The following is a 26,516-nucleotide window of genomic DNA, read 5'->3' as shown; positions in this document are numbered from 1 at the left end:
GTAGCTGAATATCAGAAATATTTTATTTCAATTTAAATTAGAAAGTTTGTCTTTTCTACATTATTTAATACTTGGAACTATTCATTGAGCCCAAGTGATAGAGTTAAACATGTAAGACCAAACTTGAAGTGAGTTTCTTTAGCTGTAGAGGCCTTTTATTGACCTTGCCCAAACACAATATCTAGTTATGTGTAACATGGGTGAAGAGAGCCAGATGGATTTGCTCTGCTGTGATTTGAGAGTTAGAGAATGAACTTGGCTCTGAAGGTGCAACCCAGTCACTGCAGTGGGGGCTGCTTGAGTACACTGAGGCATTATGAACTTTGTGATTGTACATGTTAAAAATTTTAATCCCCACTCCTTCTTTTCTAGGAAAGGCATGGACCAATATGTAGAAAAGTCTTCAACAAAAAACGTAAACCTTTCAATTCCTTAAAACAAAGATTACAGGGCACTGACATTCCCCTTGTGGGGAAGGTTCCTCAACCCAAGGTACTATTGATATCGTCCTTGCTGTTCTTGATTATATCCTTAAGAACATTAAAGCCTCTTTCTGGCTCTCTGGTTTCATTTTTGCTTGATAGTGCAGTGTAATGTCATGTCAGTATAATCCACCTTTACTGTTTTCTTTTTAATCATGCTCACTTAGATTTCCAAATGTATTTCAGATACTTTCCAGATGTGGCAAAAAAAAAAAAAAAAAAAGAATCTCGTTTATATTTTCCTTAGAGTAGCATTAAATCCAGCAATTAACTTAGAAGACAGTCACTTTTAATCTTACATTTAAGCCTTCCTTTAAAGTTTTGCAATTCCTTTGTTTTTATGATTTTGTTTTTCCTCACTGCTGTGACTTGCAAATTTTATTACTATATTTTCCAAACCTCTTTTAGTAATTTTGAAAAGCATATTCTCCTTTCTCTCCAAATTGCGCAGTCCTGTTTTCTGTAAATTCACATCCCAGCTTAAAAAAAAAATAAGTTATATTGATGGGATATATAGTCAAGTCTAGGTTAGTATATGTTGGTTTTATTTTTTTTAGGCTCAACCTGTGAGAAAATCTAACTGGAGACAACAACATGAAGACTTCATTAATGCAATTCGCTCAGCAAAGCAGTGTACACTAGCCATTAAGGAAGGCCGGCCTCTCCCACCTCCACCACCTCCGTCCATCAACCCAGGTGTGTGGCCAATTTGGTTTGCTTTTGACATTTTACTCTTAACTGGTTGAGGCTATCCTTGATTTTTGATCTAATCGTTATGCCTTGGTTCCTCCTATACACTCTAAAATTAGCAATTATAGAAATTATATAAAAGTAAGTTTATAAAATTTATGCTATTTTTTTCAATTCTGCAATAGAGATTCTGTGTTTTCTTCTAACTCTGTGTCAACACGAGAGCACCACTGTACCCAGTGTTCTGGTGATATAGAACTCCAAAGAATGCAGTTTGTATCCTGGTGTATGAGAATGGAGCTAGGTAGAGCAATTTAAGCAGTTTTGTGATAGCTACATACATACAGCTCTTTCATTTTTTGAGATAAAATTCCCATAATATAAAATTCACCATTTTAAGTTGTACCATTGAGTGGCCCGTAGCTTTTTTACCCTAAGCTTTTTATTTTGAGCATTTTCAAACCTATGGAAAAAAGGAAGGAATAGTACCGTGATCACTCATGTAAGTTCCATTTAAGTTTGGCATTTTTGACATTGTTGTCATTTTCCCCCTGCCTCTTTTTCTCTGAGGGAGGGCACAAATATTTTAAAGTTTCAAACGTCGTAACATTTTACTCATGACTATTTCAGTGTACATTTCTCTTTTTTTGCTTTTTAGGGCCACACCCATGGCATATGGAAGTTCCCAGGCTAGGGGTATAATCAGAGTTACAGCTGCCAGCCTACACAACACCACAGCCACAGCAACACCAGATCCGAGCCATGTCTGCAGCCTACAACCACAGCTCATGGCAGCACCAGGTCCTTAACCAACTGAGCAAGGCCCAGGGATCAAACCCACATCCTCATGGATACTAGTCAGATTCGTTTCTGCTTCACCACGACGGAAACTCAGTGTACACTTCTTAAGTACATTTTCTTGCATAACCACAATACTATTATTACACTAAATATGTAAAATCATATTTTGCCAATTATCTTAAGACTGTCTTTTGAAGCTCTCTCTCTCTCTCTCACCACTCAGGTACAATCCAGGATTCAGTCAAGGTTTATGCATTGTCTTTTGTTGTTTCTTTAGTCACTTTTAATCTTGCTCATCACCCCTGTCTCATGTTCTGGATTTGTCTGCATTTTTAGTCATATTTATGTTTAATGTAGTCCTCCATCCCCTGTCTGTTTATAAATTGGAAATTAGGTCCAGAGGCATTATTACATTAATGTTACTTGTGACTCCATATAGAATTTTCAGATATTTTCTCCCATTCTATGGACTGTCTTTTCACTCTCTTGATGGTATTCGTTGCAAAAAAAAAAAAAAAATTGATTAAGTCCAATTTACCTAATTTTTGCTTTTGTTGCCTAGCTTTTGATGTCAAATCCAAAAAATTAGTGCAAACTCCAATATTTTGAAGCCCTTTCCCCTGTGTTCTTTGTTCTAACAATTTTATAGTTTTAGCTCGTACATGTAAGTCTTTGATCCAGGTAATTTTTGAATGCGATCCTCACTGTGGCACAGGGGGATCTGTAGCTTCTTGGGAGCACTGGGATGTAGGTTGGATCCCTGGCGTGGCACAGTGTGTTGGGAAGCTGGCATTGCTGCAGCTATGGCTTAGATTACAACTGCTACTATGATCTGCTCCCTGGCCCAGGGTGGCCAAAAAAAAAAAATATATATATATATATATATATATATATGTATATATATATATATATATATACACACACACCCAACTTAATTGGAATTTGAATATCTTGTTTTATATGTGGATATGTACTTTTCTAAGAACAATTTGTTGAAAAGACTGTGCTTTTCCCATTGAAATGTCTTGGTGGTCTTATCAAAAGTCAGTTGACTATACATGCTAAAGTTTATTTCTGTGCTCTTGATTATGTTCTACTTTTCTATGTTTGTCCTTATGCCAGTACCGCACTGTTTTGAGTAATGGAGCTTTGTAGTAAGTTTTGATATCAGGAAGTGAGAGTCTTATTAGGTTGTTTTGGCTATTTGGAAATCTTTGAGATCCCATATGAATTTTTAGGATGTGTTTTTTTCTATTTTCGAAAATGCCCTTGGAGTTTTGTTAGGGATTGCATTAAATCTGTACATCACTTTGGGTGGTATTATCATGACAGTGTTGTCTGACAATCCATGAACACAATTCTTTTCATTTATATATGTCCTTTTTAGTTTATGTCAGTGTTTTGTAGTTTCCATTGTATTTTTGCTTCCTTGGTTAAACTTGTTTCTAAGTATTTTATTCTTTTTGATATTATTGTAAATGGAATTATTAACTTTAAGATTGTTAGTACATAGAAATATAACCGATTTTTGCTTGTTGATTTTGTCCTGCAATTTTGCTGGGTTTTGTTTGTTAGCTCTAACAGTTGTTTTTTTGATGTGGAATCTTTTTTTTTTTTGTCCTTTTGCCATTTCTAGGGCTGCTCCTGTGGCATATGGAGGTTCCCAGGCTAGGGATCTAATTGGAGTTGTAGCTGCCACCAGCCTACACCAGAGCCACAGCAATGCAGGATCCAAGCTGCGTCTGTAACCTACACCACAGCTCATGGCAACGCCGGATCCTTAACCCACTGAGCAAGGCCAGGGATCGAACCCGCAACCTCATGGTTCCTAGTTGGATTCGTTAACCACTGAGCCACAACGGGAACTCCATGATGTGGAATCTTTAGGATTTTCTACATATAAGATAATGTTATTTGTGAACAGATAATTTTACTTCTTCCTCTTCAATTTGTATGCCTTTTATTTCTTTTTTGTGTCTAAATCTTCTGGCTAGAATTTACAATACTTTGTTGAATACCATTGGTGAAAGCAGATATCCTTGTCTTGTTTTCTATTAGTCATGGGTTATAATCAGCTATTTAAAGCATACATAGTAGCATATTATGGGAATTATAACATTTGAAAATGAAATGTATAAAATAATAGGATATGGTTGAGTGAGGAAAATGTATGTTGTTGAAAGGTTCTTATACATTAGTATTATTTGAAGATACGGTATTATATCATAAAGATGCCTATTAATAAACCCTAAAGTAAACACTCAAAAATATTGACATATAGCTAAAATGACAATTCATCAAATGGAGATACAATGGAAAACAATTCAATGTAAAAGGCGGCAGGAAAAGAGGAAAAAAGGAACAAAGACCAGGTGGGATAAAGACAAACATCAAGATAATAGATTTAAAGTTGACCATATGGACAATTGCATATAAATGACCTAAATACTTAAGATAAAGCACAGAGATTGTCAAACTGAATAATAAAGGAAGGTCCAATTATATGCTTCCCACAAAGAAACACACTTTAAATATAAAGACACAGATAAATGAGCCAGGCAGGTGACAAAATGAGGAGGGTGAGCCAGGTGGGCCTAGAAAGGCCACACCCTCCTTAAGGGACAGCTGCTCCTGTCTCAGCAAGCTGCTGCCTCAAAGGAGGGCATACCCAAGATTGCCAGGTTTGATTTCTCCAAGGGGGGCAGAAATGCAGATTTCCTTATTTGTAAATATCAGAAACTCAGTTTTTTAGAAAATTTGAATCTCTGAGGTTAGAAGTCAGGTGGTGGTTTTACTTGGAGGGGTGGGGATGACCAGGAGGGGACTCAAAGAAGATTGCTGGGAACTTTCAGTGTCTTGATCTGGGCTGGTTTTATGGGTATGTGTAGCTTGTGAACATTTCATGGAGACATATTCCTCTGATTTGTGCCTTCCCTCTTGGTTAAAAAGACAGAAAGAGTAATACCAGCAATATCTGAACAACTGTAGACTGGCATGTTAAAAGCATAGGAAAAGATATACATGCAAATAGTAATCATATAACTGGAGTAGCTAATATTAATATCAGGCAAAATAAGTTCCAGGGCAAGTGTAATTAACAGAGATAATGACTAAAAAGATATATTCATCAAGACCTATCAGTCTGAAATGCTTGTAACATTTTGACCTAATTGACATCTGTAGCTATAATGTGATACACAACAGCAGAATATAATTGTTATCAAGTACATGTGGAACATTCATTAGGATAGGCCATGTGCAGGACCACAGAATTGGTCCCAATCAATCTAAAAGGATTGAAATCATTCAGACGGTTATTTGATCACAATAGATTTAAATTAGAAATTAATGATGAAGAAATATCTAGAAAATTCCAGAATATTTGGAAATTAGCAAATCATTTCTAAATATGCTATGGATCCAAGAAGAAATCACAAGAGAAATTAGAAAATATTTTAAACTGAATGGTAATTAAAGCATATCAAAATTTGTCGGATTTGGCTAAAGCAGTGCCTAGAAAGAAGTTTATAGCTTTAAATGCTTATATTAGAAAAGAAGGGTTTAAATGAATTGCCTTAAAATTCCTCTTTAAAAGGTTAGAAAAAGAAGAGCAAATTGTACTTAAGTAGACAGAAGAAAAGAAAATGTAATTCAACATATTGTCAAATACTTTTTTTTGTTTTTTTTGTTTTTTTTTTTTTTTTGTCTTTTTAGCTATTTCTTGGGCCGCTCCCGCGGCATATGGAGGTCCCCAGGCTAGGGGTCGAATCGGAGCTGTAGCCATCGGCCTACGCCAGAGCCACAGCAACACGGGATCCGAGCCGCGTCTGCAACCTACAGCACAGCTCAGGGCAACACCGGATCGTTAACCCACTGAATAAGGGCAGGGGCCGAACCCGCAACCTCATGGTTCCTAGTCGGATTCGTTAACCACTGAGCCACAACGGGAACTCCTCAAAATACTTTTTAAAGCTTATTATCATCTCAATAGATACAGGAAAAGCCTGTGACAAAATGCAATATCCATACATGTTGAAAAAAGAAAATGCTTAGAAAGTCAGAAATAGAAAGTAACATCCTCAGTAAAGGACATCTCTGAAAAATCGACAGCTAACATCACACATAATGGTAAGAAGCTGAACACTTTTCCACTAAGATCAGGAAAAAAGCAAGGCTGTTCTTTCTGACCACTTTTGTTCAACACTATATTGGACAGAGTACCTAGTATAACAGAAAAAAAAATGTATATTATACACACACACACAAATTCAAAGATCGGAGAGGAAGAGGTAAAGCTATTCTTATTCACAGACAACATGATCATGAATGAATAAAATGTAGAAAGTCTTAGGCAACTACACAAAAAGCTGAAATTTGAAATTAAAAGTTCATTTAACAAACTTTGAGGACATAACGTCAGTATACATAAGTGAATTGTATTTCTATATACTAGGCATATTGAAAAAATGAGATGAGAAATGCCATTTATAGTCATGTAAAAAACATGAAATACCTGGGCATATATTTAATTAAACACATGTAAGACTTGTAAAATGAAAACCACAAAACATTGCTGAGAGAAATTAAAGAAGTCCAAAATAAATACAAAGATTTACCATTTTCATGGTTTGGAACACTCACGTATCACTGTGATGTCACTTCTCCCCAAATTCGTCTGTGGACTCAATGTAATTCCAATAAAAATACCTGCAATGTTTCTTTGCCAAGTAGGAATTGACCAGCTGATTCTAAAACTATACAAAAATTCAAAGGATTGGGAATAGCCAGGATAGTTTCAAAAAAAGAATAAAATTGGAGGTCTTACACTGCCTAATGTCAAGATTTATTATAATGATACAGTAATCATGACAATTTGGCATTGGCATATCAGTTGAATAGAAAGAATCTAAATATAGACCTTCCCCCAATCTATGGGCAATGATTTTTAACAAAGGTAATTCAATGTGGAAAAGGATAGTCTTATTAACATTTGATACTGAGACAACCCTATATCAGTATGGGAAAAATGAATCTGGATCCTTATACCCCACAAAAAAATTAATTCAGAATGGATCACTAAGTGCTGCAACTATAACATTTCTGGAAAAAACGAACATTTTTGATCTAAGAGTTGACAGAAGATTTTTAAGGCAGGACACGAAATGCAGTAAAAAAAAATTTTTTTTTAAAGGGAATTGATAAATTGGGCTTCACCAAAATTAAAAACTTTGGTTTTGAGAGACACTGTTAGGAGAATGCAAAGGCAAGTTACAGAATAGGAGAAAATATTTAAAATGCATGTCTCTGATGAAGGTCAAATATCAAGAATACATAATGAAATCTTACGAGTCAATAATATGACAACCCAATAAGAAAAAGGCAAGAGATGTATTCGAACAGAACATCACAAAATAATGGTCAATAAGCCCAGTGAAAATATACTCAAATCATTTTCATCAGAGAAATGTAAATTAAAACCACAGTGAGATACTGCTACACACCCACTTGAATGGCTAAAATTAAAGACTGACAATTCAAGTGATGGCTAAGATATGGAGCAACTGGAATTCTCACACTCCTGATGGGAGTCTAAATTAGTACAGCCGCTTTGCACTGGTATTTTCCTAAATTAAACATACATTTACCTATATAGCAATTCCAGTTCTATCTATTTATGCAAAAAATGTAAAACATGTCCTTAAAAAAGACTTACATATTAATGTTCATAGCAGTTCTATTTAAATAGCATAAACTGGGAACAACTGAAAATGACCATCAACAAGTGGATAAATAAATGGCGGAATATTTACAAAATGGAATACAGCTCAACAGTAAGAAGAAAGTGCAATGATACATGCAGCAACCTGGGAGCTCTCTTGTATAGTAAGATATAGAACAAGTAAAACTTGTCTTTGGTGACAGGAAAATAGACCTTTGGTTGCTTGAAACTGGGCTTGGGAGACTATTGACTGAAAGGTGCATGAGGGATCTATATTTTCATTTGGGTTGTTGCAAAATCTATACATTTGTCAAATGCGTGGAAACGTACACTTTAAATAGGTGCATTTTATTGCATGTAAATTATTTCTCAAATTTCATTCTAAAAAGTAAAAAAAAAAAAAAGAAAAAAAGAAACCCACATGTAATATTATAAAAAATCATCCAAAAATAAATCATCTGAACTTCAGTACCAGAAAATCTTAATAATTGCTTCACTCTTGCTAGGTGCTAATGAAAATGTAACTTTAAATCATGTGTTGTCTTAAGATTTTCCATAGAAAGATGTATGGCTGTGATTTTGATAATACTTTGGCGACAAGCTTTGTATAATAAAAGCATCTTTTATGAGAAATACCTTATTTTAATAGCAAAGCTACAGGATTGATGACTACCTTCTAGTTCTTTAGTTGAATAGTGAAAGTATGTCAGATGTCTAGCTGTGTGGATTTCTCTAATTTCCGCATTGGAGTTTAAATGTGGGGATTATTGTTTCTTTAAAATAAATCCCTTTGTAAGCCTCCATCAATTGTACAATTTATTTCTCTGCTCTTTACATTTTTATGTGAAAATCTAGTTTTATAATTAAATTCTTCCCTAGGCCCTTATTATAATTTTATGCACCAAGCAAAATGATTACCTCCAATAGCGTATTTTCATTACTATTCAATTATTTTGATTGTGCAGGGATTTTATATTAGCCCATATATTCTCCAGCTTAAATACTAGAAAATTTATACAGACATAACTGGGGTTATTAATCATATGGCCAACTGTGTATGAGTTTGCAAGTAATTTCCATTTTTTTTCAGCATGATTCCCTATTTCATTGCTCAATTTTTGTGACATGCATGTATTTATTCTAATTCTTACTGACCTAAGTAAGTTTGCCAATCATTCAACTTTCCAGGAGTATGTGACAGTTTATGGAGATAGTGATATAGAATATTTACAACTGGGATTTTCAGAAAGGCCTAGAACATTTGGTCACCATTTCACAGGGCTGCATAGGCATGGGTATTCATAAAATGCTTGATTTTAAAAAAATTTTTTTTTAGTTTTTAAAATAGGAGTTCAGAAGCACTTTGATTTGTTTTTTTTTCCCCGTCAGAGACTATTTTTATTTATTTTATTGAAGCATTGTTGACTTAACAATGTTGTAATAGTTTCAGATGTACAGCAAAGTGAATCAGTTATACGTATACATATATCCATTATTTTTTCCCATATAGGTTATCACAAACTATTGAATAGATTTCCTTGTGCTATGCAGTTCATTCTTACTAATTATCTATTTTATACAGTAAGTGTATATGTTATTCCCACCCTCCTAATTCATTCCTCCCTCCCACGATTTCCACTATGGTAACCATAAGTTTGATTTCAAAGTCTGTGAATTTATGTTTTGTAAATAAGTTCTTTTGTATCATTTTTATTAGATTACATGTATATGTGATATATTTTTTTCTGTCTGACTTCACTTAGTATGATAATTTCTAAGTTCACTTAGTATGATAATCTCTAGGTCCCATGCACATTGCTGAAAATGGCATTATTTCATTCTTTTTTATGCCTGAGTAATATTCCATTGTACATATGTACCACAGCCTTTTTATCCACTCCTCTATCAGTGGACATTTAAGTTGTTTCCATGTCTTAGCTATTGTAAGTAGTGCTGCAGTGAATATTGGTATGCATGCATCTTTTCAAATTATGGTTTCCTCTGGATATATGCCTAGGAGTGGGCTTGCTGGACCATATGGTAGTTCTGTTTTTAGTTTTCTGAGGAACCTCCATACTATTTTTCCATAGTGACTGCATTAATTTACATTCCCACCCACAGGGGAGGAGGGTTCCCTCTTCTCCACACCCTCTCCAGCATTTATGTTTTGTAGACTTTTTTTTTTTTTTTCGTCTTTTGTCCTTTCAGGGACACACCCGCAGCCCATGGAGGTTCCCAGGCTAAGGGTTGAATTGGAGCTGTAGCTGCTGGCTTACATCACAGCCACAGCAACGCGGGATCCAAGCCATGTCTGTGACCTACACCACAGCTCATGGCAACGCTGGATTCTTAACCCACTGAGCAAGGCCAGGGATCAAACCTGCAACCTCATGGTTACTAGTCGGGTTCGTTAACCACTGAGCCACGACAGGAACTCCTATTGTTTATAGACTTTTTGATGATGGTCATTCTGACTGGTGTAAGGTGATACCTCACTGTAGTTTTGATTTGCATTTCTCTGATAGTTAGTGATGTTGAACATCTTTTCATGTGTTTTTTGACCATCTGTCTGTCTGCTTTGGAGAAATGCCTATTTAGATTATCTGCCCATTTTTTATTAGGTTGTATTTTTTTTTAATTTAAAGCTGTGTGAGATATTTGTATATTTTAGAGGTTAATCCCTTATCAGTTGCTTTATTTGCAAATATTTTCTCCCATTCTGTGGGTTGTCTGTTCATTTTTTGTTTGTTTGTTTTAGCTTTTAAGTTTAATTAGGTCCCATTTGTTTATTTTTGTTTTTATTTTCATTACTCTAGGAGGTGGATCAAAAAAGATATTGCTGCCATTTATGTCAAAAAGTGTTCTTGACTATGTTTTCCTCTGGGGGTTGTATAGTATTTGGCCTTATGTTTAGGTCTGTAATCAATTTGAGTTTATTTTTGTGTATGGTGTTAGAGAATGTTCTAATTTCATTCTTTGACATGGTCCAATTTTCCCAGCACCACTTATTGAAGAGATCATCTTTCCCCCTTTGTATAGTCTTGCCTCCTTTGTCATAGATAAGTTGACCATAGGTGTGTAAGTTTATTTCTGGGCTTTCTATCCTGTTCCACTGATCTTTATTTCTGTTTTTGTGCCAGTACCATACTGTTTTAATGACTATAGCTTTGTAGTATAGTCTTAAGCCAGGGAGCCTGATTCCTTCAGTTCCATTTTTCTTTTTCAGGATAGCTTTGGCTATTTGGAGTTTTGTGTGTGTGTTTCCATGCAAATTAAAAAATTTTTTTTGTTGTAGTTCCATTGGTAATTCAATAGGGATTGCATTGAATCTGTAGATTGGGTAGTGGAGTCATTTTGACAATATTAATTCTTCCAACCAAAGAGCATGGTATATCTTTCTATATGTGCTTGCATTTCTTTTTTTGGCTGCACCCACAGCCTATGGAAGTTCCTGGGCCAGGGATTGAATTCTGTGTTGAAGCTGCAACCTGTGCCACAGCCATGCCAACACAGATCCTTAACCTCCTGTGCCACAGCAGGAACTCCTGCGCTTGCATTTTATTTGTGGGTATGTTTTTTTTTTTTTTCTTTTTATGGCAACATCTACAGCATATGGAAGTTCTCAGGCTAGGGGTCAAATTGGTTGTGCAGCTGCAGGCCTATACCACAGCCATAGCAACTAAGCGACATATAAGACCTGTGCCACAACTTGAGGCAGTGCTGGATCCTTAACCCATTGAGTGAGACCAGGGATTGAACCCACATCCTCACAGACACTGTGTCAGTTTCTCAGCCTGGTGAGCCACAATGAGAATGCAAATGCTTGCATATTTAAGTGATGTTTGTTGCTTTTGTTTTGTTTGGGGGATTTTATTTTTATTTATTTATTTATTTATTTATTTATTTATTTATTTATTTTTGCCAAACCCACAGCATATGGAAGTTCCTGGGCCAGGGATAGAATCTGTGCTACAGTAATGATCTGAGGCACCGCACTGATGATGCCAGGTCTTTAACTTGCTGCACCACAAGGGAACTCCAAATGACGCTTGTTTTTCTACTTTGATTTTTTATGAGATCTGGAGCAAGACTTCAAAAATCATTATCTAGGAGTTCCCGTCGTGGCGCAGTGGTTAACGAATCCGACTAGGAACCATGAGGTTGTGGGTTCGATCCCTGGCCTTGCTCAGTGGGTTAAGGATCCGGCATTGCCATGAGCTGTGGTGTAGGTCACAGATGCAGCTCAGATCCCGCGTTGCTGTGGCTCTTGCATAGGCTGACAGCTACAGCTCCGATTCAACCCCTAGCCTGGGAGCCTCCATATGCCATGGGAGTGGCCCAAGAAATGGCAAAAAGACAAAAAAAAAAAATCATTATCTATTGAAATGAATAGCACATAGTGATTTTATGACATCATTATTGATAGAGGACGAGGTGACAGTTTGGGATGAGGGCAGAACATGTAGCTCAGTCATGCTGTGTTGAGATTACTCTTGCAGAACAAGACATTTTCCATTCTCAGGATATTTGATGTTCTCCTCCTCTGCCCCCTTCAGTCTGGGCTTCATGTCCCTCCCGTGTGCTCCTGGAGGACGCAGTGCTTCCTCCCTTCAAAGCTGACTCTGCAGGGTGGTAATTGTCTGCCTCTTTGCCTAGTCACTAAGATTTTTGGCAGCAGGGAAATACACTTCAACTTGGTTGTCTCCGCGGGGGCATACAGAGCCAAACACACAGAAGGATGCAGCGTATGAATGAGCAACTGGGATTAAGGAAGCCATGCAGTCACTACCGTAATCGTTGTCTTTGCCCAAACTGAGTCAGGTTTATGGTAGCAGCATTTCTGATAGAAACCTTGACTTTTCAGCTGGTAAAACTGAAGAAATAACCATTGAGCCACAAACTTAGCATTCTAGATGGTTTTCTACACCATTGTAAATGAGTTCTGCATGATAACAACACTTTCTCTTTTACTTTTTGATTAAGCAGCTTCTCCTGTTTGATTAGTGGAAACACAACCTGGCTGGGCCTGTTTCCGTATGGTAACAGTGTGTTCCACCCGCCCACGGTGCCAAGCCTACTGTGAATGATCATAGCTAAATTTCACAACAGCTCGATGGAATAGGTGATATGTAGGTACCAGGGAAATTGAAGCTTAAAAGGAGGTTAAGTAATGTGCCCAAGTTCACACACATAGCAGGTGAAGAGCTTGGGCTCAAAACCAGCTAGGCAGGCTGAGAGCCCTCACTGTTTTCCCAATGCTGTCCTATTTTATTCTGTTCAAAGAATGTGTCACCGTGGGAGAATTTTACTTTTGTATTAGACTGCATAGTCCTTGATTGCAGAGATACTGTATCCCCAAGTTGCTTGGAACATAATAGGCATTCAATAAGAATGGGATTAATGATGAAGTACTGCCTTCCAGAGTGTGAAATAAAAGGTTAGGCTAAGTGCTAACCCTTTATTACATTCTAATTTCTTATATTACATATTCCAATTCTTTCATTTTATGAGTATGCATTTTAGGAAATGATTTTTTCAAATAGAAGATGCCTCAAACTGCTTAAAAAGATGCCTTCAAAAAACTCTAAACTTTGAAGACATCACTGCCTTAAGTATCCGTTCAAACATGTAGGACTTTTGACTATGTACTAACCCAAACCTCCATACAGAGTTTAAGCTGGTGCTGTCTCAGATCTGGGAGCAAGGTTGGGGGGTGATGGGGAGAGGGGTCGTTACTCTTTTATGTCACTCATAATCCACTTTTGGATCCCTTCAAGGTGCCTAAACAAAAAACAGCACAACTCTCCATGTCCAACCTTGCTTTGGAGCGCTAGGCTTCACCCTGGCTTGGCTGTGAGCATCTCTGTGTTCTGAGAAGGCCTTGGATCTTTCGCACTTCTCATTTCTCTCACTGTCTAGTAATTGCAGATGAGGCAGATTGAGACAGATGGGTGGTCCTCAGAACCTCAGAGGACCCAGTGCCCCCTTGGCTACCAGAGAGGTTCTTACACTGACACTCGAGTCCTGTCATCCCTTATTTCCCTTTGGTCTTTTTGAATCCTCAGCTGTTCCCTTTTCCTTACCCCCTTTCTGAACATATTATCTGCCTCCTCACTTAGGAGTTTGGAAAAATCTAGCTGTTGTAGAAGCCGTATGACATGGCTTCAGATCCCATCCCCTAAACCCACGTTTTGAAACATCTTACTCCCTCTGCAGCTTCATAACTTTTGTGTGATTTTCTGTCCCACTGGATACCACAACCCGGGCTTTTGTATCTTCATCAAAAGTCATCAATACCAGGAGTTCCCATTGTGGATCAGCGAACCCAATTAGTATCCATGAGGACTAGGGTTCGATCCCAGGCCCCACTCAGTGGGTTAAGGATCTGGTGTTGCGGTGAGCTGTGGTGTAGGTCATGCAGATGCACCTTGCATCCCACATTGCTAAAACTGTGGTGTAGGCTAATGGCTCTAGCTTTGATTTGACCCCTAGTCTGAGAACTTCCATATGCCACAGGTGCAGCCCAAAAACAAAAAAAGCAAAAAAAAAAAAAAAAAAAAGTCATCGATACCAATATTCTGTGATTCTAGGATTACTTTCTTTACATAAGCAATCACTAAATTATTCATTTAACTGAGCAGTTCCTAAGTATATATGGTTAATCTATTTTCTAAAGAACATATCATGTGAACATTTTATCTATATCTCTTCTCATGTAGATAGATTATCACAGAATAGTGGGTAGAGTTCCCTGTGCTATACAGCAGGTCCTGTTGACCATCCATTCCACATACCACAGTGTACATGTGCCAATCCCAAACCCCCAGTCCATCCCTACCCCCAACCTGTCTCCTTTGGTAACCATGAGTTTTTTTTTTTTTTCCCCAAAGTCTGTGACTCTTTTTCTGTTAAGGGAACACTTTTTTTGGGGGGGGGGGGCACAACCCAGAGCATATGGAGATCCCCAAGCTAGGAGTCAGATCAGAGCTGTAGCTGCAGGCCTACGCCACAGCCACCGCAACGCCAAATCTGAGCTGCGTCTGTGACCTACACCACAGCTTCTGGCAGTGCTGGATCTTTAACCCACTGAGCGAGGCCAGGAATCGAACCTGCATCTTCATGGATACTAGTCAGATTCGTTTCCATTGAACCACGATGAGAACTCCAGTTAAGGAAACACTCTTAACTGAAAGGAGTGCATAGGTAGAAAATTTTCCCTTCCCTATGGCCTTTATTTGAGCCCTTGCATGCCTCCCGCTTTGGAACAGGCTGTCTTAAAGCAGTTTGGGACCTTGTTCTTTTATGTTGAAGCAGAGTTTATATTCTATTTACTTTATTTTCTATAGTCCTTTCCAGCGTTATTTTTCAAATGTTCATTCTTTTTTGTTGTTTGTTTTTTCATTCAGATTATATTCAATGTCCATATTGCATGAGGAGGTTTAATGAAACTGCAGCCAGTCGACATATTAACTTCTGCAAGGATCAGGCTTCTCGCCGAGTCTTTGATCCAGCCCAGACAGCAGCCAAGTTGGCATCCAGAGCACAGGTGATACCTCTCTCCAAGTGTTGACTCTTGTGCCTCTGCACGCCTGGGGCAAGCAAGTAGAATTCGCTGGGGAACCTAAATTACCCGTCTCAAGAAGTGCAAGGACCAAGATAGCCAATTGCTGTCACTCTTCCTCATGGGACTTGGCTTCTTTTGAGGGATACTTTCCTGCTAATACCACCTTTGGGTGCTATAGAGGAAAAAATTGTCTACAGTGTCTGAAGTTTCTTAGGTTGAAGACTTGGATATGTAAGTAGTGTTTCTTTAGTGTTATGCTAAAACTCCATCTGTCCTACAGTGGTTATCAGCCTTAACCACTCTAAACAGAATTTTGAACCTGAAGTGAAACTGACCTAGGTGGGGGGTAGCTGTCACAGGATGGCCTGTTCTACAGGTTGTATGTCTTGCTCTATAGAGAGGGGTGTTCAGCCTATTTAAAGCCACAGAATCTGCAATTTAAAGTTAATGATTGAGTTTCCATTGTGGCTCAGTGGGTTAAGGAGCTGACAAAATGTCCGTGAGGATGCCCGGTTCAATCCCTGGCCTTGCTCATTGGGTTAAGGATCTGGCATCGCTACAAGCTGCAGCATAGGTCACAGATGTGGCTCGAATCTGGTGTTGCTGTGACATAGGCCGCCAGCTGCAGCTCTGATTCGACTCCTGGCCTGGGAACTTCCATATGCTGCAGGTGTGGCCGTAAAAAGAAAAATAAATGAATAAAACAGCTGTTATGAATAGGTACAAATAATGAAAATTACAACCTGACCAGGGAAACAGTAGATTTATAAAAACAGAACTGGAGCCAGCAAACAGCTCCATACACATCAAAAGTGCTGGGGACATAACTTACAGTTTACCATCAAAACTGTTAGTTTCAGAAACATGGCTCAGATACCAAGAAGAGATTAAATTGGTCTGAACACTTAACAGTATGAAGCATGCTTAGAGAGATTTCCATGAAATCTCATGTGATGGGGATGGACCCGCTCTCACAATGTGGCGTAGCCCATGGACTGTGGATTCTGCGCTCTCTCAACATACACTAGACAGTTATTGAACATCTGCTCTGTACCAGACACTGTGCCAGGTGCTGACTGATCAGGCCTGTAATTCAGAGGAGGAGGAGGCCTTGGGAACAGTGCAGTGGGAAGATGTCGTAGCTGACATACGTAAGAGCACGGTGGAAGCAGAGGCCACTTGTGATTCATGGAGGGCTTCAAAGAGGAGCAGTCTTTCCTTGAAATATCAAATGGGTTTACAGTCTAGAGTTGAAGTTGGCAAGGACATGAAGCACAAAATATCCAGTTTGTGACCTGAGGATCCCCCCAAGTGGAGCTAAAGCCCAGAGTGCCTGTGAGACGGTGACAGGCTGGGGAGGCAAGGCGGGCATCACTGCTAGAGAGGCTTTAACCCAAGTGGCTCAGAGAGGAGGAAAAGAGGAATTAAGTGAATAGGCGCCCTAAGGTCTGAGGGCCTGGAAATAGGAATTGGAAAGTCCCCAGGAGCCCAGAAAATTCTGACCCTCTTTCCTTCTCATCTCCTCTTCCTGCTGTACTACTGCTTTATCTTCTCCCTGCATTGACTTTCTTGGCTTTTTTTTTTTTTTTTTTTTTTTTTTTTTAATGGCCACACCTGTGACTTATGAAAGTTCCCAGACTAGGTGTCAAATTGGACCTGCAGCTGCTGGCCTACACCACAGCCACAGCAATGAGATCTGAGCCACATCTGCTACCTACACCATAGCTCACAGCAACACCGGATCTTTAACCCACTTTATGCGGCCAGGGATCAAACCCACATCCTTATGGATACTAGTTAGGTTCTTAACCCGCTGAGCCACAGCTGGAACTCCTCTTGGCTTTTCTTTCCAGTTGTCCATCATTGGCCTCATGTGTCATTCTGTATGCAGTGTCGACTGGTTGAATAGTGCCGACTGGAGTAACACAGATTTGGTTTTTTAGAAAGATCATCCTTGTAATTAGTGTTCAAGACGGATTGCTGAGAGACCCGTTAGAAGCCACAGCAGGAAAAGAAAATGAGGGCTCAGAGTTAGAGGATTCATGGGGGTGTGTGAATGGAAGTTTGGGGGAGATTTAGGAAGTAATTTGGGGGCCTAAGTAGCTGATTGGATATAGGGTAAAAGAGGACCAGGGTTGATAAAGTTTTGAAAAGCTGCAGAGCCTGGCAAGTGATACGACTATACATCTAGATAAAGGAACACAGGAGGTATGGTGGTGGGGCAGGCAGGGTGTTTATGATAAATATAATTGTAGAGATTCTGTCTTTATACCTGAAAAAATAGCATGGGAAGCAGTGCAATATAGAAAGAGCCCAGATTTTACAGTCAGGAGTCAGGGTTTGACTTTCAGTTTTATAAGATATATAGGTAAACTTGGACAAATTACTTAAACTCTTCAGGACTCGATTTAATGTGTGCCTTGCCAAGCCACTGGGAGGTTGTAGGCAATATCAACACAGAGCCTTGCACCCACAGGGCTCCTCTGCCTTTCCTCTTTCCACATTGTCCCATCCTGTCCACCTCTCTGATGGCCCTTCCCTGTGGTGGGATAGACACCACAATTTGAGGGGGAACGACTACTTTGGGCTTGAATTCCACTTAGTTCTGGAAAAGTATTCCAGGTTTAACTCTACCTATACTTTCTAAAGCGGTGAAGGGTGCATTGCGTTCCTTCGAACAAGGCTTCTAACCAGTCCACGAAGTGAGTCGGCGTTAGTGGGGCCAAGGGGAGCAGAGGGAAGCAGCGGACGGAAGTGTTTTTTATTCCTGAAGAAGGCCAGCTGGCCGTCCCGAGTGCAACCAGTGACTTGGCCCTGTTCCTCTCCTTGTTTTCCAGAGCTAAGTGGTGATTGGGAACACAGAAGAAAAATTGCTTGCTTTCTGAATTGCTTGCTTTCTGAGTAAACTCACTCTAGAGTGTATCTGAACAGCAGCGCTGTTTCCCTTATGCCAGCTTCACCACTCAGGGGCCTATCCTAATAGTGGGGCTTATTCAGAAGGAGAACAAAAAGGGGGGTGTTGTTTCAGTTTTGAAGGCCTGTTAACAGCACAGCTGAAATGTGTTTCTATTTTAAACATAATCAACTTTAAAAATGTGTTATACCCTTAACCAAGAGACCAGTATGGGCCTCTGGAAATAGCTGTTTTTGTTTGGCTGGGGATGAGCTGCCTGCTGTAGCCTCATAGTCATCCTTGCCTGAATGAAGCTTCTGACTCAGAGTAACAGGTTATCTTTATCCTGGAGTTTCCATGGAGATGTGGAGGGGTCAGTAGCAAGGTAAAAAGGAGCATAAAAAGGGACTTTTTGATCCTTAATCTGTAGCATTCTTGTGACTCTTCTGCTACTGCTGCTCTGCAGGGATGTTGGAATTCCATGTTTAAAACATTTGCTGCCTGCCAATGTCTGTTTTTCTTCTCTGTTCATGTATTTAAAAACAAAATCATCTTCAAGTGTCGTGAAAAACTAAAATGTTCCATAACTATCTTTATTGACATTAAGTGATTTCTCATGTCGCCATACAACCAGTTTTACAGGATTAACGTTATCACCACTTCTCCAAGGCCTTGCTTATGGAATGAAAGCTCTGAAACCCGGACACAGTTTTGAGCCCCAGTAGAGGGGAGCACACCAGGTCTCCTGAGGTAGAGGGTGTACATGTCCCCCTCCCCTTGGTGCATCAAGGTCCCAGAGACGGCTTCAAACAGCGTTACCTCCTGTGAGGTCCCTGAGGTTATAGAACTGTTCCCTCTCCTCTCCTTCTCTCTGCAGGGTAGGCCTCAGATGATGCCAAAAAAAGAACCAACTGTGACCAGTGCTGTGGGAGCGCTGCTGCAGAACAGGGCCCTGGAGGCCAGTGTGGTCCCAACCAGGCCAGGTGAGTTGGAGGGAGCATCTCAACTATCGAATGACGGGGTCAGAGGGGACCACTGTTGGCTCTGGGATTTGCTGGCAGTCAGCAAAAGCTATGACATCCAAAGTTGCTTTGGGATATAAAGATATGTGGGTTTGTTTGAGGTTAAAGCTTATTTGCCAAGAAAGGATATTTCCTAATTTACCAGGATTAGACAACTCTGACAATACACAAAGTCAGATCTGATTACAACAGCGGGGTCTAGAACCATTGCTCCTCTGGTCTGGTAAAATTAAAATGAGACTAAGAGTGGGAGATGGCAGTGTGTCAGGTGGTGTGTTGAAAATAAGGGAAGAAAATGAAGTCGCTGTTTCAGAGAGAGATTTGTACTCCCATTACAGCATTTTTCAAATAGCCAAGATAAAGAAACAACCTTTCTATAGCTTGTGTCCATTGATGGATGAATGGATAGGTGTAGGTTATACATACATGATAGACTATTATTCGGCAATAAAAAGAAGGAAATTCTTGCGTTTTTTGACAAACTTTGATAAACCGTCAATGAATAAACTTTGGGGGCATTATGCTGAGTGACATAAGTCAGAGTGAAGGAGGACACATACTCTATGACCTCACTGAATGTGTGGAAGCTTAAAAAGCTAAGCTCATAAAAACAGTAGAATGGTGGCTGCCAGGGGTGGGGTTGGGGAGATGGGGAGATGTTGATCAAAGAGTACAAACTTCCAGTAATAAGATGAGTAAGTTCTGGGGATTTAATGTACATGGTGCCTTTAGTTAGCAATACCCGTATTGTATGTTTAAAAGTTGCTAAGAGAGTAAATCTTGACATACACACACCACACACACACACAAGGTAAACCATGTGAGGTGATGGCTGTGTTAACTAATGTTCTTGTGGTAATAATTTGCAATACATACAGGCATCAAATCACTATCCTATACACCACAAACACATACGTTATATCCAATTAGATCTCAGTAAGCCTGGAAAAAAAAGAAAAAAGGGCAGAATTTCCTTTCCTTCTTAGAATGGAAGAATTTCTTCAAAGTAGCAAAAAGGTATGACCCACCATTATTGTGCTTACTGTGTGCTAGACCCATACCATTTAACCCTCACAATAATCCTGCAAATGTTTTAATCTATAAAAAAGGGAAACTGAGGCTCAGAGCAGGTGTTATTGGTTGAAGGCATGCAGCTGGTAAACAGAGGAGCTGATTAAATATCTACTAATCAGCTGCATTACTAATAATGCGCCTTTCTTCTTTGTGATCAGCATGTGCTATGAAGGCAGTGTCACTTAATTCATGATTGTATTCGCACCTCTGATCAGGAGTCTTGTTTTGAAAATATTATCAGAACCAGAATAAGAAGTGCCAGTCTCACAGTCCATAAAGTAACAGCACTAGAAATCTTTATCATTAGTTTTAAAATTCCACATGAGTCACTTATCACAGCCTAAAAATTGAATTGGTATTTAAAAATTTTTCCCACAGCCATGTAAACCTGTCATTAGCTTTTTTTTTTTTTTTTTTTTTTCCTGATCTGTTAAAACAATGAGGGAAATAGGTTTTAGTTTTCACTTAGAAAAAAAAATTCAAATTATATATGTATTCTTTTGGTAAAACTTCCATTAACAAGCTTTCTTCTAAAGTATAATGGTTAATGTCCCTTCAGAAAAGACCATTTCTTTATGAGTTTTTTTCATATTTTTCAAAGGCCATATTATAATGCTCCCTTTCCGGTGAACAGCATCCCTTCGATTTTGAGGTTAAAGCTTATTTGCCAAGTGGGAATATTTCTTAATTTGTTGGATTAGACAACTAACTGACAATGTGCCAAGTCAAATCTGAGTACGGCAGCAGAGTCTAGGACCACTCCGTTCCCCGGTTTGCTAACCCCGAGAAGAGACTGGGAATGGGGGAAGACGGGCGTGGTGTTGAAAATAGGGGAAGAGTTTCCTTCCTTGAACTAAATAATTTCTTTAGAGCAGCAACAAGGCACAAGTGAAAGGTTCTGAATTAGGACTCGGCAGTCCCAGGTCCCAGCATGTGGCCTTAATCGAGAGGTTCCAAAGACGCCATTCTGATACATGAAGAAATAGATTAGGAGGCCATTAGGTGGAAGAAAATGGTATTATATTTGCTCTTGACTAGTTAATGGTGTTTATAACTGCTGTGCTGTTGCTCTGGGCAGAGGTTAAACATGGCCCACTCGAGGTTCTGTGCCACCGTCTGACCTCACCGTCCACCGTTTCCTCTCAATCCAGCTCCAGAGGCCTCTGTTGCTCCTGCACACTCCTGGCCCAGGGCCTTTGCACTGGAGGCTCCCTCTGCTGAAAACCAACACTCCCTCACTAGTGTGCACTGCCATCTCCCTTGCACCCTCCAGTTCTCTGCTGAGAGCCCTCTTTACAGCACTCCCCAAACCTCTGTATTTAAAAGTAATCAAGCCCTTCTTAATTCTCCTTGCAGTTTTTTTAAGGAGCATTTATCATCATCTGCTATTCAGCATGTATTTGTTTATCTTCTTCCTGCCCCAGCCCCCAGTAAAGGAATCTAAGTTTCAAGAAGGCAGGGATCTACTTTGTCTATTTTGTATTGTACTGTTTGTTATACCCCTCCCTATTAGAATTGTTCACAGCAATATGAGGTTCTCAAAAAATACTTTTTTCAGGAAATATATGAAAGACCGTCGGTATCTTCGTTCTATCATTTCTCACTTAAATTTACTGGCATATGATAGAATTATCATGTTTGTTAACTCGAAGAGAAAGGTTTGTGTTTTGTTTCAGGCTTAAGATGCTTTTTCAACTTACTTTCTTATTCTTTCCTGTGGGCCTAATCTGTTTACATTTAAAAATAAAATCACCAGGGTTAGTGTGCTCTTAAATTAGTCACATTTCTTTCGGAGCCATATTGAGAGGAGGTGAATTTTCAAAACTGTTTAGGGCTTGGAGAAAAGCACTGAGTACCTTTCACTAAAATAAGCAGGCCCATGTGTGAATCAGATTTGTATCTACTGGCCATTGTCTTTGTTCTGGTCAATATCAGCCTATTTGTCATATGGGGTCTTTTAAAAACTGTTGGTCTTATTGTTTCTAACTGGCAATCAGTATTTAGGCTACTTGGTATCACCTTCATATAAATCCTATTATTGTCTTTCATCTAGCTGGTAGTTAGCTCTGTAAAACTCTGGCTTTCATTCTTGAACTCTCTTGAGTAAAAGAAGCTTTTAGAATCTCCTGTTTATAACATTTTGTTCTAAATTCACAGTTGGGGAAATCCATGTTAAGCACAATCCTTATCCATCCCAGAGTCTTCTAAAAAGTTATATGTGTACAGGAAAAATCTCTGATCCAAGAGAGCATATGATGTCACATGAAGCTGATACACAGCTGCCATGGATGTTCAAGAGGATTCATTCTTTCAACACATAGTTATTATGCACGGGTGTTTCTTGTGCCCATGAATTCTTAAAAGTGTAGGGGGTGAGGTGGTCAATAATTACTATATCTCATATTTAACAGTGGGATATAAAAGTCCAAAAGAAATACAAGAAAGAGATCAACTTTGCCCAGGAGCCTTTATGAAGGAGGTAACAGGCTGAGAGAGAGGAAGCTTCATAGAGGTGAAGGCATTTGGGATCAACTTTCAGGATGAGCTAGATTTTGACCAGTGGAGAAAAGTTGTAGAAGGAATGAGCAGAGATATGAAAATAAGAATGCAGAGGGCATACTCTGGAAACAAATGGCCCATTTGGCCAAAGCATAGAGAAGAGCTGGGGTGTGAACAGAAGTTAAAGTTAGAAGGGAAGGCTGGCACTAGAGCAAGGAGGGCTGGAAATGCTTGGCCAGGAGCCCAGACTATATGTGATTAACGCCAACGCTGGTGTCACAGCCCCGGGCACACGTGTCTCTGTAAGTTAAGCTATTATGATGACCCAGGAACTTTTTGTTTCTAGACACTTAAAGTTAGCCTGCAAAAAATGTCTCTTGAGAAAGAGCGTTAAAAAAAAACTTACAATGTAAGAAATTAATGCTTACTGTAGAAGATATTGGAAAATAGAGAAAAGTATAAAGAAAATAAAAATCATCCATAATTCCACACCCTGATATAGCTACTGTTAACACTGAGATCTTTTTCCTTTTTTTCTTCTCTTTATACTCCTTTTTTTTGGTGCCTTTTGTCTGTTTGGAGCCACACCCACAGCTTATGGAGGTTCCCACACTAGGGGTCTAATCGGAGCTGTAGCTGCCGGCCTACACCACAGCCACAGCAACACAGAATGCAGGATCCAAGCTGTGTCTGCAACCTATACCACAGCTCACGGCAACGCCAGATCGTTAACTCACTGAGTGAGGCCAGGGATTGAACCCAAGTCCTCAAGGATACTGGTCAAGTTCATTAAAAGAAAATAACACAACAGGAACTGGTTCCTTTTGTTTGTTTTGCTTTCCATTTATCAAAGAGCTATACTTTATGTACACATCCTGATTTTTTTCACTAACAAATTTTGAATGTTTTCCTTTGACAGTTTAGTTCGTTTATTTATTTATTTATTTATTGTCTTTTTGCCATTTCTTGGGCCGCTCCCGAGGAATATGGAGATTCCCAGGCTAGGGGTCGAATCGGAGCTGTAGCTGCTGCGTCTGCAACCTACACCACAGCTCACGGCAACACTGGATCCTTAACCCACTGAGCAAGGCCAGGGATCGAACCCACAACCTCATGGTTCCTAGTTGGATTCGTTAACCACTGAGCCACGACGGGAACTCTGACAGTTTATTTAAAAACATAGTATCCTGGAGTTCCCGTCGTGGCGCAGTGGTTAATGAATCTGACTAGGAACCATGAGGTTGCGGGTTCGGTCCCTGCCCTTGCTCAGTGGGTTAACGATCCGGCGTTGCCATGAGCTGTGGTGTAAGTTGCAGACTCGGCTTGGATCCTGCGTTGCTGTGGCTCTGGCATAGGCCGGCAGCTACAGCTCTGATTCGACCCCTAGCCTGGGAACCTCCATATGCCGAGGGAGCGGCCCAAGAAATAGCAAAAAGACAAAAAAAAAACAAAACAAAAAAAAAATAGTATCCTATCACAGAAATACAATGTGGCTTATTTAGCTCTTTTCCTAATGGCGAGCAGGTAGATTGTTTCTACTTTTTTTTGCTATACTGAATATCTGCCTTCTTCATGGATAATAGCCCATGCTTAATTGTACAGTCTCCTAAGCTCTTCCTGTATTAGTCCTCATTAACCCTCACAGTATTACAGAGGGGTGGATATACTAGTCACATCCCTAGTTTACAAATGAGGAAATCACAGAAAGGAAAAGCAACTTGCATAAGTAATTTTTCCATTGGAAATATTAGAGCTAAGCAAATATTTATCTACTTTGGGAACACTGGGTCAAAAATGTAAGCAATGGAGTTCCCACTGTGGTGCAGTGGATTAAGCATCCGATTGTAGTGGCTTGGGTCACTGTAGAGGCATGGGTTCAATCCCTGACGCAATGCCCTGGGTTAAAGGTCCAGCATTGCCACTGCTGTGGCATAGGTCGCAGCTGTGGCTCAGATTCAGTCCTTGGCCTGGGAACTTCCATGTGCTGTGGGTGTGGCCATTAAAAAAATGTATATATATAAACATAAATGAGGTAATTCTATAAACATGTTTATGTATCACTGTACATATATATTATTAGATATGTTATATTATTTAGTAGATATGTATTAGGAAGTTGTTTTAGGAAAAAGCATTACTCCTCAGGCTCACAAAGATTCTAATCTTAAAATGTGAAATGAGTTTATAGCCTAGTCCTGACATATCTTTGCGGCTATTTTCTCAAAAGTTTGGCTATAAGAATGACTGATTTACGGGAAGGTACTTCTGAGCATCAGCTTCTCCAGTAGTTTTATACAGAAAGACAAAGATCATGTGAAAATGTTGTTCTGGGTTCTAGAACTGTGTTGCTTCGTGTATTTAGTGAATCACATTTTACAGCTTTGTTGGTGTAGGTTCTGCTTTGATTTCTGGAGCCAGGGGATTTGATCCAATTAGCCACCTTCCCTGCACTAGCAATCCCCTCCTTACCTAACCTAATTGTGTAGCAAATGCAGTATCAAAGGGTCAATCACTTATTCTTTGCAAAAAATGAAATTTGTAGATCTTTGGGTTATATGAACCCTGAAAGTTCTTTCTGTTCCTATGTCCTTTGATAGTTGATTCACAGTTTTCTTGAGTTTGGTTACTCCCTCTTTGTAAAACACTGATTAGAAAGGAGGCCCCAAAGTGGGGCGTATGGGGGAGAACTAAATTTTTTTTTTTTTAACACAAAATAATTTCTCTGAGAATCCTGTCCCAAACCATATGGTTCCAAGCAGACCAGGGTAGGGGATGCCTATATCCATAAACAACTCCATTTCCATACCTGGCTGTGCTGCTGGACACAGAGGAAAAGAGCCCTGTTTGAGGAATGAATCCATCTCTATATAAATAACCCCTGGGAGGGAAGGCATCCCCAGATCTATACGGCTTATCAAACCCTTTCTTGAGTGAGAGCAGGCCAAGGATTGGGAGGACATGAACCCCTCGGGGTACACTTTGAAAGCCAGGGCAGTAGTGGGGAGAGGTGTTGGCTTGTGTAAATGATGGGGCCACCTGAGGCGGTGGTCCAGAGGGGTCCATCCTTGGATGAGTGAAGGCTTAGAGGTAGAGGAGAGAGAGCTCTGGAGACAGTTCTATTTTCTTCATTATTTGGCCCACGATAAGAACTGAGAAGCTGTTTATAGCTGAAAAATAAAAAGAATGGAGACTTTTAAACCCAGTGTGAGGATTTCATAATCAGTCCTTTTTTCTGTGGTTGCTAAATGTTTGCATTTACATAATAACAAATCTGTTTGTCTGTAAAGGATTAGCAGTGGACCCTGCTTCTGGAGCAAAACTCAGACAAGGATTTACTAAATCATCTAAAAAAGATTAACTCCTAGAGGCCAGGTAAGAAAAAAAACACTAACCTCTTATCCGGTGTTGCCGATCACCTAATGGGCATGGTTAAGGAGCCTTTCAGGAAGTGATTTCATAGCAGGCCAAAGAGGAATTTGGGCAAACCCTGATTTGGGTTACTAAAATGATGCTCTTGAAACGTACTCTTCTGTTAAACATATAGTTTGAAATGATACTCAGTTTTTGTTTCTTGGATTTAACAGGAAAGGGAAATGATTCTTCATTTTGACTTGGAAGGCTACCACCCTGTCCTTTTTTCCAAACAAGAACAGTTCTCTGAGATTGACACTGAATAGGATTGCTATGAAGTTGGAGAGCTTTTTGATATTGTGAATTGTTTGTTGAAACAATTAAAATTGTAAAGAGGCCTGTATTATTTAACATCCTCAAT

The 26,516-nt window shown here is 39.4% G+C and overlaps 1 protein-coding gene across 3 annotated transcripts in view; it reads left to right on the top strand.

Annotated features, from left to right (window-relative positions):
• The window catches only part of ZC2HC1B (zinc finger C2HC-type containing 1B), a 41,143-nt gene that overhangs the window by 14,131 nt on the left and 496 nt on the right, over window positions 1–26,516 (top strand). For 2 of the 3 annotated variants that reach the window (XM_021087130.2, XM_085024420.1), the window contains 5 exons: window positions 373–492; window positions 1,040–1,178; window positions 15,099–15,238; window positions 19,027–19,132; window positions 26,032–26,116. In XM_021087130.2, coding sequence (XP_020942789.1) covers window positions 373–492; window positions 1,040–1,178; window positions 15,099–15,238; window positions 19,027–19,132; window positions 26,032–26,102 — 576 coding nt within the window. In that variant the 3' untranslated portion in view covers window positions 26,103–26,116. Of the gene's footprint in view, window positions 1–372; window positions 493–1,039; window positions 1,179–7,737; window positions 7,805–15,098; window positions 15,239–19,026; window positions 19,133–26,031; window positions 26,117–26,516 lie in introns of those variants that run through there. The other variant, XM_085024427.1, reaches the window with a different exon arrangement.

Source organism: Sus scrofa, chromosome 1 (assembly GCF_054392235.1).
Source record: "Sus scrofa isolate SSC_HxYL_T2T_F1_AM1 chromosome 1, Sscrofa_HxYL_maternal_Yorkshire_Landrace_v2.0, whole genome shotgun sequence".
In the NCBI taxonomy this organism is placed as follows: domain Eukaryota; kingdom Metazoa; phylum Chordata; class Mammalia; order Artiodactyla; family Suidae; genus Sus; species Sus scrofa.
The sequence above is the reverse complement of the archived record's forward strand: the minus strand, read 5'-3'. Positions and strand labels throughout refer to the sequence as shown.